The following is an 18159-nucleotide window of genomic DNA, read 5'->3' as shown; positions in this document are numbered from 1 at the left end:
TTCTTTTTTAAAAAATTTTTAATTGAAGGATAATTGCTTTACAGAATTTTGTGTTTTTCTGTCATACATCAAGAAGAATCAGCCATAGGTATACCCATGTCCCCTCCCTCCTGGACCTCCCTCCTATCTCCCTCACCATCCCACCCTTCAGCCTGTTGCAGAGCCCCACTTGAGTTCCCTGAGTCACACAGCCGATTCCCACTGGCTATTCATTTTACGTATTTGTAAATTTCTATGTTACTCTCCCTATACATCTCCCCTTCCCCTTCTCTCTTCCCACCATGTCCATAGGTCTGTTCTCTGCCTGTTTCTCCACTGATGCCCTGAAAATAAATTCATCAGTGCCATCTCTTCAGATTCCATATACACGTGTCAGTATCAGTTCAGTTCAGTCATTCAGTTGTGTCTGACTCTTTGAAACCCCATGAGGCACAGCACACCAGGCCTCCCTGTCCATCACCAACCCCCAAAGTCCACCCAAACCCATGTCCATTGAGTTGGTGATGCCATCCAGCCATCTCAACCTCTGTCATTCCCTTCTCCTCCTGCCCTCAATCTTTTCCCGCTTCAGGGTCTTTACAAATGAGTCAGCTCTTTGCATCAGATGGCCAAATTATTGGAGTTTCAGCTTTAACATCACTCCTTCCAATGAACACCCAGGACTGATCTCCTTTAGGATGGACTGGCTGGATCTCCTTGCAGTCCACGGAACTCTCAAGAGTCTTCTCCAACACCACAGTTCAAAAGCATCAGTATACAATATTTATATTTCTCTTTCTGACTTACTTCTCTCTGTTTCATTCACCTCATTAGAACAGACTCTAGTTTCGTCCACCTCATTAGAACAGATTCAAATGTGTTCCTTTTTATGGCTGAGTAGTATTCCATTGAATATATGTACCACAGCTTCTTTATCCATTCATTTGTCAATGGGCATCTGGGTTGCTTCCATGTTCTAGCTATTGTAAATAGCGCTGCAGTGAATACTGGGGTACGTGTATCTTTTTCAGTTTTTATTTCCTCAGGGTATATGCCAAGGAATGGGATTGCTGGGTCATATGGTGGTTTTATTCCTAGTTTTGTAAGGAGTCTCTGTACCATCTTTCATAGTGGCTGTATCAGTTTACATTCCCACCAGCAATGCAAGAGTGTTCCCTTTTCTCCACACCCTCTCCAGCATTTATTGTCTGTAGACTTTTTGATGACGGCCATTCTGACTGGTGTGAGGTCTCATTGTAGTTTTGATTTGCATTTATCTGATAATGAGTGATGTTGAACATCTTTTCATGCGTTTGTTAGCCATGTGTATGTCTTCTTTGGAGAAATGTCTCTTTTGGTCCCTTTGCCACTTTTTGATTGGATTGTTTGCTTTTCTGGTATTGAGTTTATGAGCTGCATGTATATTTTGGAAATTAATTCTTTATCAGTTGTTTCATTTGCTATTATTTTCTCCCATTCTGCAGATTGTCTTTTCACCTTGTATGTAGTTTCCTTTGCTGTGCAAAAGCTTTGAAGTTTAATTAGGTCCCACTTGTTTTTATTTTCATTACTCTAGGAGGTGGATCATAGAAGATCTTGCTTTGATTTATGTCATCAAGTGTTCTGCCTATGTTATCCTCTATAAGTTTAATAGTTTCTGATCTTACATTTAGGTCTTCTAATCCACTTTGAGTTTATCTTTGTATATGGTGTTAAGTGGTGATATAATTCCATTCTTTTGCATGTAGCTGTCCAGTTTTCCCAGCACCACTTATTAAAGAGGCTGTCTTTGCCCCATTGTATGTTCCTGCCTCCTTTGTCAAAAATAAGGTACCCATAGATCATGGGTTTATCTCTGGGTTGTCTATCTTGTTTCATTGGTCTATATTTCTTTCTGTTTTTGTGCCAGTACCATACTCTTTTGATGGCTGTAGTTTTGTAGTATAACCTGAAGTCAGGAAGGTTGATTCCTCCAGCTCCATTCTTCTTTCTCAAGACTACTTTGGCTATTTGGGGTCTTTTGTGTTTCCACATGAATTGTGATTTTTTTGTTGTTGTTGTTCTAGTTCTATGAAAAATACCAGTGGTAATTTAATAGGTATTGCATTGAATCTGTAGATTGCATTTGGTAGTATAGTCATTTTCACAATACTGAGTCTTCCTACCCAGGAACATGGAATATCTCTCCATTTGTTTATGTTGTCTTTGATTTCTTTCATCAGTGTCTTATAGTTTTCTGTATACAAGTCTTTTGTCTCCTTAGGTAGGTTTATTTCTAGATATTTTATTCTTTCAGTTGCAATGGTGAATGGCATTGATTCCTTAATTTCTCTTTCTGATTTTTCATGTAATTATGTTTTGATGTACCTAAATATTATATTCTTGACCAGCAATCACTCCATCTTGAATTATAAGAAAATTGTTTAAAGAAATAGGTAATGCATTCAATGGTATGATTTGATAATTAAAAGCAGTGACATGATCCCACACATGAAAAAATCATGTTTTAAACAGATTTAGTTTTAAAGAGTAGAAAATAAGGTATGAATTCATCTCCAAGCTTGGAAAAAATAATACAAGACTTCTTCTTTTCCTGCTCACAAGTATTTATGGGCAACATTACCATTCAGTTCAGTTCAGTCGCTCAGTCGTGTCTAACTCTTTGCGACCCCATGAATCGCAGCACGCCAGGCCTCCCTGTCCATCACCCACTCCCAGAGTTCACTCAGACTCACATCCATTATATTCATGTTAAACAGGAAATAGAACATGCTACATTTACATTTAATGGAAATGTATGTTTTGGAAAGCTAATTCAGTACATCTGCTATAATTCTGGCATCAACTATATATTTTTTTAATATTTGAACTTAGGAAGTTTTAATGTACTTGCTTAAAAATCTAATTTTGTCCTGTAATTTTAACTCAGACATCTTTTCTGTTATTAATATTTTATAGCATATTTCAAAAGTGAAATTATTCAGGATAATCTAAAAATATATTTCCTTGCTGCTATTAATTAGATTTTCTTTTTCTAAAGCAGTCAAGTTTCATGACTACAGACCTAGACAGAGAGAATGAAGAATAAATAAGGAGAGAAAGAGAAAATCAGCAACATTTGTTGAAAATAAATGAGAGAGATTATTAAAATGTTGAAGGCTAATTAACTGAAATGAAAACCAGAGGTTTTATGAAGAAAGGGGATCTTACTTGTATGTCTTATGTTCCATGTTGGCACTTTTTGAAATGTGTGGGCAGCTTTATAGTGAAGCCTGAGACATGTTTTTAAAGTCATTTAAATCCCCAATGTAAAGTAGTGAATCAGTTATCCAGAGCAAAACTGTGAGCTTTGACTGCATCTCAATTACCTTAACTGAACCCATGGGACACAGGGCAGGACTTGGCTGGAAAACTGTATCAAATCATATGAGATAAATGGACTGTTTTAGTGATAATCCTGAATATTTAATTCTAATGTAATTTTTAGATTATAGACTTGGAAATTTAATGTCAACCACTAAATAGCTAATCATTAAATCTGAAGACAGTAAATTTGATAGAACTAGTGATAAAGACAGGAAACTAATTATAGTTTTTCTGGGAGCTATTTTCTTATAGTGTTTACTGTGCTCAAAAGCATTAGAATGCTACCCATTTTTCAAATATTTTTTGTTTGAAAAGCAATATATGTTTACTATATAAAATTTGGAAAATATAGCCACATTCACAGAAGAAAGTAAATATCAACTCTGATCTCACAGCCATAAATAACCACAGACAATATTTTAACTTTGTATCCTGACAATACTTTCCCAGGCATATATAACTTGTAGTATATACAGTAATGTGTGAAGCCTTCCTCCTAAACTGTGAATTTAGAGATATGAAATTGTAAATTCATGAAATTGCAGATTCAGAATTACAACCTTGAATGTAGATTCGGACTCTTGTAGATGATGTTGAGGGGAAAGGTAACACTTATCTTCTTCAGATGCTCCATCTGGGTTTATTTTTTGTTAGGAAAAAAGTTCATTGCTTTGAAACCAAATTTTACTTCATGTGGCCCCGCATGTTATGAACCAAGTGGAGAAGTGATGAAAGTCATCACTTTGTTACAGGGAAGATTTTAATAACTTTATAGAACAATGGAATGGAATAAGATATACATATTTTGAGTAAATATATACCACCTTAGAGCATAAAAGAGTTTATTTTTTACTTCTACAGGTCTTTATCATCATCTTGTTGAAGTAAATGTTTTAAAAGTTCAAATTACATTCTTTTTTCCTAAATTTGTTTCCAGAACACATATATCAGTGTTCTTTGTGTAAAGCATTTTACTGTAACAATTCAGTTCTTATAAATGTTTGATGTTGCTGTACTTGTCATAAATTCACACATAATAGCTTTAGAATTTCTCACCAAACCTGGCATTTTAATACAGTTTTAGTGTGTTGTCATTTTAATAGATACTAGGAGGCTAGTGAAAGGGCAAAGTCATTATGGACTTTCACACACTGGTGTGAGCTTTTGGTTGTTAGAAGGAAGTTCTTGCAGGTAAACTCAACCATGCCTAGTTTGGTGGGAGTCAGTGCTGGGAATGTCATGGTGTTAGGAATTGACTCTGTTTCTTAAAGCCTCTTTCTGAATTTCAGTGCCCAGAGCAGCCTGGCTTTGGAGGTACTGCAGCATCACCAGCACCTGCTCATGCCAGCAGAATGTCTACATTTTTGCCAGCAAAGCAGGAACTCACAGACCAGTGCCAGTGCATGCCGTACAAGGTATGCTCGTCTTCACCTGTGCCCACAGGAAAGCCACTCCACACTGTGAGCCAGACCTATGTGTGGCCCTGGTGCACAGAATGCAGCTTGCCCTCTAATGAGAGCTGAATCAGGCTCCTGGGCCCCTCAGTCCCCGGGTGAGTTAAAGAGAAAGGCTTGGGTTTAGGATTCCCTGGATTTCAATCTGGATAGTTCCGAGGCCACCTGACCTTCTTTCCTGGGTGGGAAGTAGAATGAAAAGAAAATAAAGGGAGGAACCACTTGTATGACAAGTTATGTATGAGGATGAAACACACGCCAGGAATAGGCTTCAGTCATGGAAATTCTGGAGAAGAAAATGGCAACCACTCCAGTACTCTTGCCTGGAAAATCCTATAGATGGAGGAGCCTGGTAGGCTAGAGTCCATGGGGTCGCAAAGAGTCAGACACAACTGAGCACTTCACTTTCACTTATGGGAATTCACAAGTTGAGGGAAACACAGAGCCTGCCCTTCAACACATACCCAAAGGTATTCCACATGCTGTGTTTCTGTCTTGTGGATGCTGTATCTGTCCACTACTCCAAATACCCACCCAGATTTCCCCTCTGCTGTGAGTTGTATGGGGAATGCAGAAGGGCTGTTGTTGCCCAAAGAATTTATTTTGCTTGCCCTTCCCTGGCCAGGAAGCGCGAGTCCATTGAGGGACACGAATGTCTTTTGTGGATGTTTATGGCATTGTGACAACTGTCCTTGAAGTAGGCTGAGTGACCTCTGGACAGCCTCCCTCTATACCAGTACCCAAGAGTAGGAAAGCTTGCCCTAGCTCCTAGAGGTCTGAGGTGCTGTGACTTCTTGCATGCTCAAGCTCAGGGCTTCCTGTCCTGGCTGAAGGAGTGGGGAGGAGGGTAAGTTAGAAATTTAGAGGAACCTTACATTTCCTCTAGCAACCAGTACTACAGTGTGAGCTCAATGAGAAAGGCTATATGAGGTACAGGGGGCATGGAGGAGAGCGCATATCCCAGCCCATGACAGGTCTCCAGGAGATGATGCTGGCAGGTGTTTGGAAGAGGTGGGTAGTGAGCCTTTGATGAGGGCAGAAGAGACTCCCTGCAGAGGGGTCTGCATCAACTCCCAGGAGAGCACAGCTTTGTCTTACTATTGTCAGCTGATTTATAAACTATATGTATTTACTTCAATGTGACAGAATATGTGTTAACACGAAATTCGTTTCTGCTCAGGGAGAAGCAGGCTCACCTGGACAGAAAGGAGAGCAGGTAAGACCCCACTGGATGCTGTCAGGATGAAAGAGGAAGTGCTCAAAGGTGACTTCAAAATTGTTTCCATCTGATTTTTTCTGCATCCCACACAAATGTGCATTTCTGTAAAAATCTATTGAATACATTTAAGTGCTGATTATTGAAATATGGAAGACTGTATCAGCATGTAAATCTGTTTTTGCCTTCCTAATTAGGCTGGTCTATTCTCCTGCTATGCAGGAGATCTGGGTTCTATCTCTGGGTTGAGAAAATCCCCTGGAGAAGAAAATGGCAACCCACTCCAGTACTCTTGCCTGGAAAATCCCACGGATGGAGGAGCAAAGAGTTGGAGCGATTTCACTTTCAAAATGTACCTGTAAACCACAAGCAAAATTGTGAAGCAAGAAATTCTGTTTCTTAGCTTGGGTTTACCCTTTTTTAGCATTTTCTTCTTCAGATACTTGACAAACTCCTGTTTGCTGACAGGTTTCCCCTGGAGATTTTTCATCACTTTATTCAAACAGCTTACCTTTGTTGAACACCTTCTCTGCATGAGGCCTAGTACTAGATGTTATAGGGAATGGAAAGAATAGGATATGTTCCCTGTTCGCAAGGAGTTTTACATCTGCAAGGAGACAGAAGACCTTACAAGGCCATAAGCAGTAGGTCCTGTAGAGGATTACAGGGACTCTAAGAGAACAGTCTGCAGACTGGAGAGAGAGTGTGCTGGAGGAGATGGTAACAGCCAGATGGGTGTGGATCTGATTCTAGCCAGGATTCATGCTTAGAGACTTACCTTCCCTTCTCCTCATCCTTCTCAGAATGCAGCTATCTTCTGCCCCACTCTCTGAGTCACATCTTTTTTAGCTAACTACTAGATAGATTAATTCCTGCTAAGGTTAGGAATTGATTATGTTCTTACTGTTTTCCAAGGTAAAGCAGACTTAAGTTCTTTTCATGTCTTAACTTGGAAGTCCGTGGTTTTAAATTATTTGCATAATCTACATGGACTTCTTATTTTAAAAGATAAGAGACTGAAGTTGGCTAAATGACTGATCCATCAAAGTTGCACAGGAAGCTTCAACCAAACCATTCTCACCAGCACTTGTTATATCTTGTCTTTTTGATAATAACCTTTCTAGCAGTTGTGAGATGTTATCTCATTGTGGTTTTGATTTGCACTTTCCTGATGATTAGTGATGTTGGCCTTCTGTATATCTTCTTTGGAAAAATATCTATACAGATTTTCTGCCCACTTTGGATAGGATTGTGTGCTTTTTTTCCCGTTGAGTTGTATGGCCTCTTTATGCGTTTTGGATATAAAATTATATATGCCTTACTAGATGTCTGATTTGCAAATAGTATTTCCGTTCAGATTTCATGTATAAGCAATATCATATCATATTGTCTTTCACCCTCTGGCTTACTTCACTTAGTGTGGACCTAATCTCTTGGTCCATCCCTGTTGCTACAAATGTCATTATTGCATTCTTTTTTATGACTGAGTAATATTCCATTGTGTATACATACCATATCTTCTTTTTTTTAACCTCATTTTATTTTGGAGTATAACTGATTAGCAAAGTTGTTGTAGTTTCAAGTGGACAGCAAAGGGATTCAGCCATGTATATGCATTTATCCGTTCTCCCCAAAACTTTCCATCTACCCAGCCTGCTACATAACATTGAGCAGATTTCCCTGTGCTATACAGTAAGACCTTCTCCTTTATCCATTCTTCTGTCGATGGACAGATTAAGCTGCTTCCATGTCTTAGCAGTTGCAAGGAGCCAACACTATATATTGAAGAGACTGTCCTTTCCTCAGCGTATATTCTTGACTCCTTTGTCATAAATTAATTAACCATACATGTGTGGGTTTATTTTGGGGTTCGCTATTCTGTTCCATGGGCCTCCCTGGTGCCTCAGTGATGAAGAATCTGCCTGCTAATGCAGGAGGTGCAGGTGTGATCCCTGGGTTTGACAGATCCCTTGGAGAAGGAAATGATAGGCACTCCAATATTCTTGCTTGGGAAATCCCATAGACAGAGGAATCTGGTAGGCTGTAGTCCACGTGTTCACAAAAGTGGTGGACGTGACTTAGCAACTAAACAATAGCAACATTCTGTTCCATTGACCTATATGTCTATTTTGTGTGAATACCATACTGTTTTAATTACTATAGCTTTATAATATGGTTTGAAAACAAGATCCATCTAAATACTACCTATAGTTCACTCACTTTAGATATAAATACACACACAAACTGAAAGTGAAGGGATGGAAAAAGGTATTTCATACAAATAGAAATCAAAAGAAAGCTGAGTTAGCTATACTAATCAGACAAAACAGTCCTTAAAGAATGTCCTTAAAGAGACAAAGATGGCTTTTATATAATGATAAAGTGATCAGCCCAACAAGAGGATGTAACATTTGTAAATATTTATGCACCTAATATATATAAAGCTAAACATATTAAGAAAATATTAACATATGTAAAGGGAGGAATAATAAGTAATACAGTAATAGTAGAGAATTTTAATGCCCCACTACATCAATAGATAGCTCATGCAGACAGAAAATCAATAAGGAAATATTAGCCTTAAATGACAGATGAGCCAGATGAATTTAAGATATATATATAGAATATTCCCTCTTAAAGCAATAGAATATATTTTTCTCAAGTGTAAATGGAACATTTTCTAGAATAGATTGTATTTTAGGCCATGAAACAAGTCTTAATGAATTAAAAGGATTGAAATTATATCAAGCATATTTTCCTGACTGCAGCGGTATGAAACTTGAAATTAATTACACAAAGAAAACTGGAAAATTCATAGATGTTGAGATTAAACAGCAAGCTACTGAGTAATCAATGAATGAAAGAAAAAATAAAAAAAGAAATTAAAAAGTACCTTGAGACAAATAAAACTGGAAATATAACATACCAAAACTTGTGGGATGCAACAAAAGCAGTTCCAGGAAGGGAGGTGATAGGTGCTTGCCTCAAGAAACAAGAAAGGGTTAGATAAATAACCTGACTTTCTACCTTAACAAGCTAGAAAAAGAAAAATGAATGAAGTTGAAGTTAGTAGAAGGAAGCAAATAAAAATTAGAACAGGAATAAATGAAATAGAGATTAAAAATACAATCGAGAAAATCAGTGAAGCTAAGAGCTGATTTTCTGAAGAGATAAAAAAATTGACCTGCCTATATAGTTAGCTAGATTCACAAAGGAAAAAGACAGGACTCAAATAAAATAAAAAATGAAAGAGATCATGTCACAACTGATATCACAGAAATACAAATGATAATTATTAGCAGGCTTATTAAATGTCAAGCCTATAAAATATACAAAACTGTATGAGTTATAATGTATTAAATAATTTTCCATTTATGATACATTAAAAAATTACTAACATTTGTTTTAACTTCCAGACTACTCAAAAGTCATAATGACAAGAGATTTTTGTGGCAAGGCAAAAACAGATGGGATAAAACATATTGATAATCTGGAGAACAAGGCAAATAAGTAAACAATATACTTACTTTATTGTTTCAGTATGTGCACCAGCCTTTAATTAAGCCAGCATAGCCCTTGCTGTGCAAATGTGAACTCAGATGACCATAGCATGAATGTTATCAGCTTTCTTTGCACTTGTAATAAACATAGGTGTATTGTTTTCTTTTGAGGATTTGATTATGAGTAAATTTCTGTTCTTGTTGTACTTTCTGATTCTGCAGCTTTAATGTGCAGTAAATAAAGATGGCTTTCCATCTGTGTTTGAGTCTTGTGTATAATTTTCATTATTAGAGTAGATGCTCAAATCAGTGCCTGCATAGTTTGAAGAGCAGAAGTCATTTTTGCTCCTAGGCATATTGAATTGTCAATTTTGTGAAATGATCAGAAGTAGAGTGTTACTGAGGCAACCAGATGGTATTCTCAAAGTTTTCCTTTTGGTCTGTTAAGACCAAGAAAGGATATTGAGGTTGGTGGGGCAGTGTATTAGCAGGAGTACTACTTTGGAGCCTGAATCATCTGGGACTCAATCCTGTCTATCTCTTACTTGCTTTGACACTGATGCTTTATAATGCTGAGTCAGCAGCTTATTATGAAGAAGAAATACTTAGTACTAGGAACTGGCACAGAGTAGATACTTAATATATGTATGCTTTCTCTGCTTTCCTATCTATAGTATAATTGCTTACATGTTGAAAGAGAGGTGGAGATAATCCTTTTACGTTGAGTTTAGTTTCTTTTGTGGCTTGATCAAAAGCAAACAAATCTCTGTGAAAGAGTCCCTTAGAATTTTCAATTGATTAAATGTTTTAGGTTATAAAAATTTTGAGCTCTTATTATATGGCTACTTATAATAAATATTAATAATTTAATGAAAGTTATTTCTTCAAAGATCAATGATTTAAGTCATTCATTCAAATCTGTGTTTACTTTGTTCCCAATATTATTTGACAAGACTTTTCTTAAATATAGTGTGCTAGTTTTTCAAGAGATTTCTTACATTGTTATGCTTAGATGATGCTGGTTAGGAACCATCCAGAGGTAACTGTAATTTAATTTTTTTCATTAACTGTAAGGTATATGTTACTAGTCTTTTGGTGCACTTTACTTTTGGCCTAAGGAGATAAAATGAAACAGGTTTTGAGAACACAGTTTCTAAATCTGTTTCCAACTTATGTACTATTCATTACAATGTTCCTAAAGGTGTTAAGTTTTGAGAATCCTTACTGTAATCTGTGTCTGCTTCATAAAGAGCAAATTTTACTTTTATTTATGCCAGCTTGCTATGAGTTAGACTGTTCTGAATAGTCCTGTAAGTAAATCTTGTTTCACATGGATCAAAACCCACCAGTGGCTTCCTGTTGCCCTCAAGGTAGTACTGAAGCTCTTTCCATGGGCCACAGTGTTCCCCACAATGAGTCGAGCCCGTCCTATCCCACTAATTGTCTCTCCTGCACTCCCCCCGTTCACGTCTGTTCCAGGGTTAACATACCAGGCTACTTATACCTGGAGTTTTCTTCTAGATTTTCACTTGGCTTTTTCCATCACATCATTTAGGCTCTGTCTCATAAATCACTTTAAAATAGAAATGTCTTTCTGACATTGCTATGTAAAAAGAATCCTTTCATTCTACCTCTATGTTCTTTATTTTCTTAGCACTTTTATTGTTACTTGCCATGTTATTATTATGCCTCTGTTTATTTCCCCACTAGAATATGAGTTCTGCAAGCACCATACATAGAACAGCACATAATAGGAGCTAAAAATATGTTGAATGAATGAATGAACGTTATACCACAAAGAAAGTCTAAGTCATCAACTCAGATGTTTCTAGAACCTGTGAATTCTGTGCCCAGTTGCCCAGGGGCCCTTGACAGGCAAGGTGAAGAGTCAGGTTGTAGAGAAAGATCGAGGTATTATTCACTAATGTTCTACTACACTTTTTCCTTTAAAAAGCAAAAGCTTTAGAAAAGACTTTTACATAGCCTTAGCTTGATATTGCCAACTAGTTAGTGAAGAATCAGAAATATTTGGAAAAATGCCCCCAATTTTGGCTTGACTTAATGTTTATCTGTACTGCCTATTTTCTCCTCCACACTGTGAAGCTTCATTAGTCTGAGTAACGGCTGCTTTTCTCTTCATAAAGCTGATGACCCGCTCTCATGGAGAAAGGTGATTTGAGATTCAACCACTGCTCATAAGACACGTAGCTGTGGTGAGCGTTCTGTGTCAGGTCACCTAATCAAAGCATTCTAACCATGCCCTATCTCCAAGACTAAACTCTGGATGACATTACATGAAATAATAATTAATGGTTTTCTTTCATTTAGACTCAATTATTGTAATTTTGTGAAATCTTTTAATTCCCTTTTCTTAGCAAGTATAGTTAGCAACCTAATTACTTAGCAACCACTTTACTTTCTCAGTTTTTTAAGACCCTTGTTAATACCTTCACCCACTTCAGAGTTGAAATTCCCTCAGTTTTATAAAAGAGCAGCTCAATTTCAATGTTCTTGAGCCTAAGGGGAAGTATGATCTAAGGTCTATTTGGGGAATAATTTTCCAGTTTATTTTTGTATTATTATCTTCCATATCAAGTTCATTTCCCTCAAAGTATAGTCTTTATGAAATAATTGCTTTGTTGGTATAGTTTGAGAGAAAATCAAAGTAATTTAAGCTGAAATAAGTTAACTTACTTGACTCTATAATGAAAAACTTTAGTATTGATTTTTTTCTACTACCCCTACCCTCTAATCTCAGTCTATGAAAGTTTCCACTCTGAGTGCTCTAGTCTGTTAACCCAAAGATTACTAGTGAAATTCCCTTTATTTCTGATCCAGCATTACTTATATGGCCCTTCCAAAGACACACCACACCAATAATAAATAATTGAATCAAAATATGTTCATGCTATTTAAAAAAGGAATATTTTCCCCTTAGTAATAACCTCAGAGAAGTAGGATTTAATATTTATGGTTTTGACTTTTTGTCTATGTCATTATGGAAGTAAAGAATATTTTTTCCTCCTTTCTAATCCAATATTGAATGTATCAGATTAACTGACAAGTTCTTTTTTGTTTTTGCAATTTAACTGCATCTGATATAATCTCATCTAATCTGTAGGAACTTGAAGGTGACATTTATTTGTGTACCTTAAATAAACATGTAATATCAGTGTAATAATGGTATTATATACTCATAAAATTCTGATGTATTTATTAATCTTTACTAAGCATTAATGATAGAGAAATTCAAAGAGTTTACATTAGTTTCCACTGTCTCAAGGATAAGTTTATTATACTGAATTTGTGGAAGAGCCATCAAAGCAATTAAAGGTAGCTCATCAGCTTCACTGACCAAATTTTTCCAGGCAGGTGGAAGGGCAGGAAGTAGACAAATGGAGTAACCCAGCTTTGGAGATTTTCCTGGAGGATGCAATGGAAGGTCAGGCACACTTAATATAAAAATATAGGTATCTTGGAGTCTAAAATTTCCTAACTTACTTGATTTGAAAGCACCAGGTACTAGTTGAAGGAACAGAGAAAGAATCATTCCCTATCTTTGATAAATGTAAAAGAAATAACAAAGCTAAATTGTTTATGTCTGTGTGGAGAATGTTTGCATTTTGATTAGCACTTTGATAATTATTGCTAACTTTCTATTGGTTATTGTCAGCAGTGTAATTTAATAATTTGTTTATAATATGAAGAAAGAACTTAAGGTATACTCTCTGGTACATGCAAAAACAACTCATCTATGACAACCTGAGCAGTTAGTACACATTTGAAAAACTCCAAATGACTATTCCTATATTTCAGTGTGCAGTTGGTCTTAAAGGTGAATTGGGTACTCCTGGAATTCCTGGGGAAAAGCTATGCTGAATTGCTACTTGATTAAACTTTGTGGCTGTTTTACTCAGCTGTATCACATAGGAAGGGAAAGTGCCCAGAAAAGTCTGGTATTTGGGAGGAGGTGGAAGTGAGTCAGCAAACTGTGGCCCTGCCAGAGGGCTGCCAAAAATGCCTGCTGTGCGATTTTGTCAATCAGGTTCTACTGGAACATAGTCATGCTCATGTGTCTTCATAGAGGCTAAGGCTGCTTTTGCGGTATACAACGGCATTTGGTGATTGTAGCAGAGATTCTAAAATGTTTGCTGTCTGGTCCTTTGGAAAAAAACGGTTGCTCCAGAACACTGGCCATTATTCTAAGAGACCCAAGGCTTCTTAATTTCACTATTTTATGTTTGGTATAGTATCTTTTCTGTGATTGTGGTTTTCATTCTGTCTGCCCTCTGATGGATGAGGATAAGAGGCTGATGGAAGCTTCCTGATGGGAGAGACTGACTGAGAGAGAAACTGGGTCTTGTTCTGGTGGGCGGGGCCATGCTCAGTAAATCTTTAATCTAATTTTCTGTTGATGGGCGAGGCTGTGTTCCCTCCCTGTTTCTTGACCAGTGGTGGAGGTATTGAAGATAATGGCCACCTCCTTCCAAAGGTCCCATACACACACTGCTGCCTGCAGTGCCCCCGACCCTGCAGCAAGCCACCACTGGCCCACACCTCCACCGGAGACTCCTGAACACTCCTGGGCAAGTCTGAGTCAGTCTCCTGTGGGGTCACTGCTCCTTTCTCCTGGGTCCTGGTGTGCACACGGTTCTGTTTGTGCCCTCCAAGACTCTGTTTCCCCAGTCCTCTCTAAGTTCTGGCAGCTCTATGGCAGGTTTAATGGCGACCTCCTCCAAGAGGGCTTATGCCATACCCGGATTTGCTGCACCCAGAGCCCCTGTCCCTGCAGCAGGCCATTGCTGACCTAGACCTCCACAGGAGACACTCAGACACGCAAAGGCAGGTCTGGCTCAGTGTCTGTGGAGTATCCTAGTACACACAAGGTTCTGTTGAGTCCTCTGAGCATCTCTGGCAGGTATGGGGTTTGATTCTAAATGAAATTTTGCCCCTCCTACCATCTTGCTGTGGCTTTTCCTTTGCCCCTAGATGTGGGGTATATTTTTTTGGTGGGATCCAACATTCTCCTGTAGATGGTTGTTCAGCAGCGAGGTGTAATTTTGGAGTTCTTGCAGGAGAAGAGCACATGTCCTTCTAATCCACGATGTGCATGGGGAGAGCTCTCTGATGAGATGTAAAACCCACAGGCCAACTGTGAACTCAAGTGTGTTTCCCAGGTTCCCTGGTCCTGGTTTGGCATTGGTAGCTCCGAGCCCTCACCCATCCCCAAGCCATGACCTCCAGTTATGCCTCGTCACAACCACCTGTCAGTCTCTCTGGCCCTGCTGGGTTCACGGGGAAGGAGAAGGAGAAGTAGGAGGGAAGGGGGGAGAAGGCAAGAAGAAGAAAGTGGGGAAAACCTCTAGACAATTCAGATATGACCTAAATCGAATCCCTTATGATTACACAGTGGAAGTGAGAAATAGATTCAAGGGACTAGATCTGATAGACAGAGTGCCTGATGAACTATGGACAGAGGTTCGTGACATTGTACAAGAGGCAGTGATCAAGACCATCCCCAAGAAAAAGAAATACAAAAAAGCAAAATGGCTGCCTTGAGGAGGCCTTACAAATAGCTGAGAGAAGAGAAGCTAAAGGCAAAGGAGAAAAGGAAAGATATACCCATTTGAATGCAGAGTTCCAAAGAATAACAAGGAGAGATAAGAGAGTCTTCTTCAATGATCAATGCAAAGAAATAGAGGAAAACAGTATAATGGGAAAGATCTCTTCAAAAACTTTAGAGATACCAAGGGAACACTTCATGCAAAGATGGGCACAATAAAGGACAGAAATGGTATGGACCTAAAAGAAGCAGAAGATGTTAAGACGATGTGGCAAGAACACACAGAAGAACTGTACAAAAAGGATCTTCACGATCCAGATAACTATGATGTTGGGATCACTCACCTAGAGCCAGACATCCTGGAAGATGAAGTCAAGTAGGCCTTAGGAAGCATCACTACAAACAAAGCTAGTGGAGGTGATGGAATTCCAGTTGAGCTATTTCAAATCCTAAAAGATGATGCTGTGAAAGTGCTGCACTCAATATGCCAGCACATTTGGAAAACTCAGCAGTGGCCACAGGACTGGAAGAGGTCAGTTTTCATTCCAATCCCAAAGAAAGGCAATGCCAAAGAATGTTCAAACTACTGTACAATTGCACTCATCTAATACTAGCAAAGTAATGCTCAAAATCCTCCAAGTCAGGCTTCAACAATACTTGAACCATGAACTTCCAGATGTTCAAGCTGGATTTAAAAAAGGCATAGGAACCAGAGATCAAATTGCCAACATCTGATGGATCATCAAAAAAGCAAGAGAGTTCCAGAAAAAACACCTACTTCTGTTTTATTGACTATGCCAAAGCCTTTGACTGTGTGGTTCACAATAAACTGTGGAAGTTCTAAAAGAGATGGGAATACCAGACCATCTGACCTGCCTCCTGAGAAATCTGTATGCAGGTCAAGAAGCAACAGTTAGAACTGGACATGGAACAACAGACTGGTTCCAAATTGGGAACGGAATACGTCAAGGCTGTATATTGCCTCCCTGCTTATTTAACTTACATGCAGAGTACATCATGCAAAATGCCAAGCTGGATGAAGCACAAGCTGGAATCAAGATTGCTGGGAGAAATATCAGTAACCTCAAATATGCACATGACATCACCCTATGGCAGAAAGCAAAGAACTAAAGAGCTTCTTGATGAAAGTGAAAGAGGAGAGTGAAAAAGTTGGCTTAAAACTCAACATTCAGAAAACTAAGATCATCGCATCTGGTCCCATCACTTCATGGCAAATAGATGGAGTAACCATGGAAACAGTGTCAGACTTTATTTTCTTGGGCTCCAAAATCACTCCTGATGGTGACTGCAGCCATGAAGTTAAAAGACACTTGCTCCTTGGAAGAAAAGCTATGACCAACCTAGACAGCATATTAAAAAGCAGAGACACTTTTGCCAACAAAGGTCCATCTAGTCAAAGCTATGATTTTTCCAGTAGTCATGTATGGATGTGAGAGTTGGACTATAAACAAAGCTGAACACCGAAGAATTGATGCTTTTGAACTGTGGTGTTGGAGAAGACTCTTGAGAGTCCTTTGGACAGCAAGGATATTCAGCCAGTCAATCTTAAAGGAAATCAGTCCTGAATATTAATCGGAAGGACTGATGTTGAAGCTGAAGCTCCAATACTTTGGCCACCTGATGCGAAGAACTGACTTATTGGAAAAGACCCTGGTGCTGGGAAGGACTGAAGAAGGAGAATGGGGCGACACGGAATGACATGGTCGTATGGCATCACCAACTTAAAGGACATGAATTTGAGTAGGCTCCGGGGGTTGGTGATGGACAGTGAAGCCTGGTGTGCTGCAGTGCATGGGGTCTCAAAGAGTCAGACATGACTAAGGGGCTTCACTTTCTTTCTTTTTGTTTGATTTACAAGGTTATATTAGTTTTAGGTATGTAGCAAAATGATTCTGTTACACTGATATATATCTATATGTTTATAGATATATCTATTTATATAGATATATATAAATAAAATAAATCTACACTTTCCCAGCTTCTTTTCTCCTACAGATTATTACAAGATATTGAATATAGTTCCCTGTGCTGTGTGTGGGCCCTTGTTTATCTGTTTTATGTCTAGTAGTATGTATATGTTAATCCCCAACTTCTTATTTATCCCTCCCCTCCTTTCCTCTTTGGAAACCATAAGTCTGTTTTCTATATCTGTGACTCTATTTCTGTTTTGGAAATAAGTTAATTTATATCTTTTTTTTTTTAGAATCCTCAAATAAGCAACCATATGATATAGCATCTTTTAATATGCATTTCACTGCAGACATAAACTAAACATTTAAAAATATAGTACCATATGAGATATGATAAATAACAATACAAGAAATCTATTTTAATCCATGAGTAAAATAGTTTTTACATTGTCTTCCCTAATATTGTAAAGATGATTCTAAATAATGAATCTACTCACAAGAAGTTATCATGCTTATTCAGCAAACTTGAAAAAAATGCTATATTTGTAAATTAAACTGCAATTACCTTGCCTTGTTTTTCACTTAAATTGTTAAATTATTAGAGTTCACATGTTTGATGCTAAGAAAATTCTCTTCTTCAGTAAAATAAATTTAACGTAAATTTCCATAGCTCTTCTAGCTGCACTAATTACTGCCTCATTATCTAGATGGTTGTGACCCTGTGGTTATTAACCTAACATTGTCACTAGAGTGAAGCTGAAGTGCTAGGAGGTTCAGAAGGTACTTTCTGAGTGCTTCTTAAGCATGTTTCTGATGTCTGAATGGGTCTTTGTTGCTGCTTTGTTTTTCTTAGGAATTATCCAGTCTAATATGCAAATTATTTGCTCTTGTAAATGTCAAACTCTGTAAAACCTAACAAACTTTGTCAAACAGTGATACCTTGCTGCACGGTATTTGGGCTGCTGTCGTTAAACGAAGGCTCTTCAATAAGTAAAAGTTCCTTCAGACACCTGTTTAAAGGTCTAATTCCTTCAAAATGCAGTATCCTCCAGAGAACCCTACAGAATTTCCTAACTCTTTAAAGAGATTGCTCCATCCACATTTGCTTTGTACATTCATTTCACCAGTCTCTTCCTAAAATAATAATCCG

The 18159-nt window shown here is 38.0% G+C and overlaps 1 protein-coding gene across 1 annotated transcript in view; it reads left to right on the top strand.

The window, feature by feature from the left end:
* Positions 1-18159, top strand: part of COL19A1 (collagen type XIX alpha 1 chain) — a 488172-nt gene that overhangs the window by 91464 nt on the left and 378549 nt on the right. Inside the window, exons 8-9 of the mRNA XM_042253848.2 lie at positions 4635-4760; positions 5980-6015. Coding sequence (XP_042109782.1) covers positions 4635-4760; positions 5980-6015 — 162 coding nt within the window. The remainder of the gene's footprint in view (positions 1-4634; positions 4761-5979; positions 6016-18159) is intronic.

The sequence above is a fragment of the Ovis aries genome, chromosome 9, assembly GCF_016772045.2.
Source record: "Ovis aries strain OAR_USU_Benz2616 breed Rambouillet chromosome 9, ARS-UI_Ramb_v3.0, whole genome shotgun sequence".
Classification (NCBI taxonomy): domain Eukaryota; kingdom Metazoa; phylum Chordata; class Mammalia; order Artiodactyla; family Bovidae; genus Ovis; species Ovis aries.
This window is presented reverse-complemented; position numbering and strand designations above follow the sequence as displayed.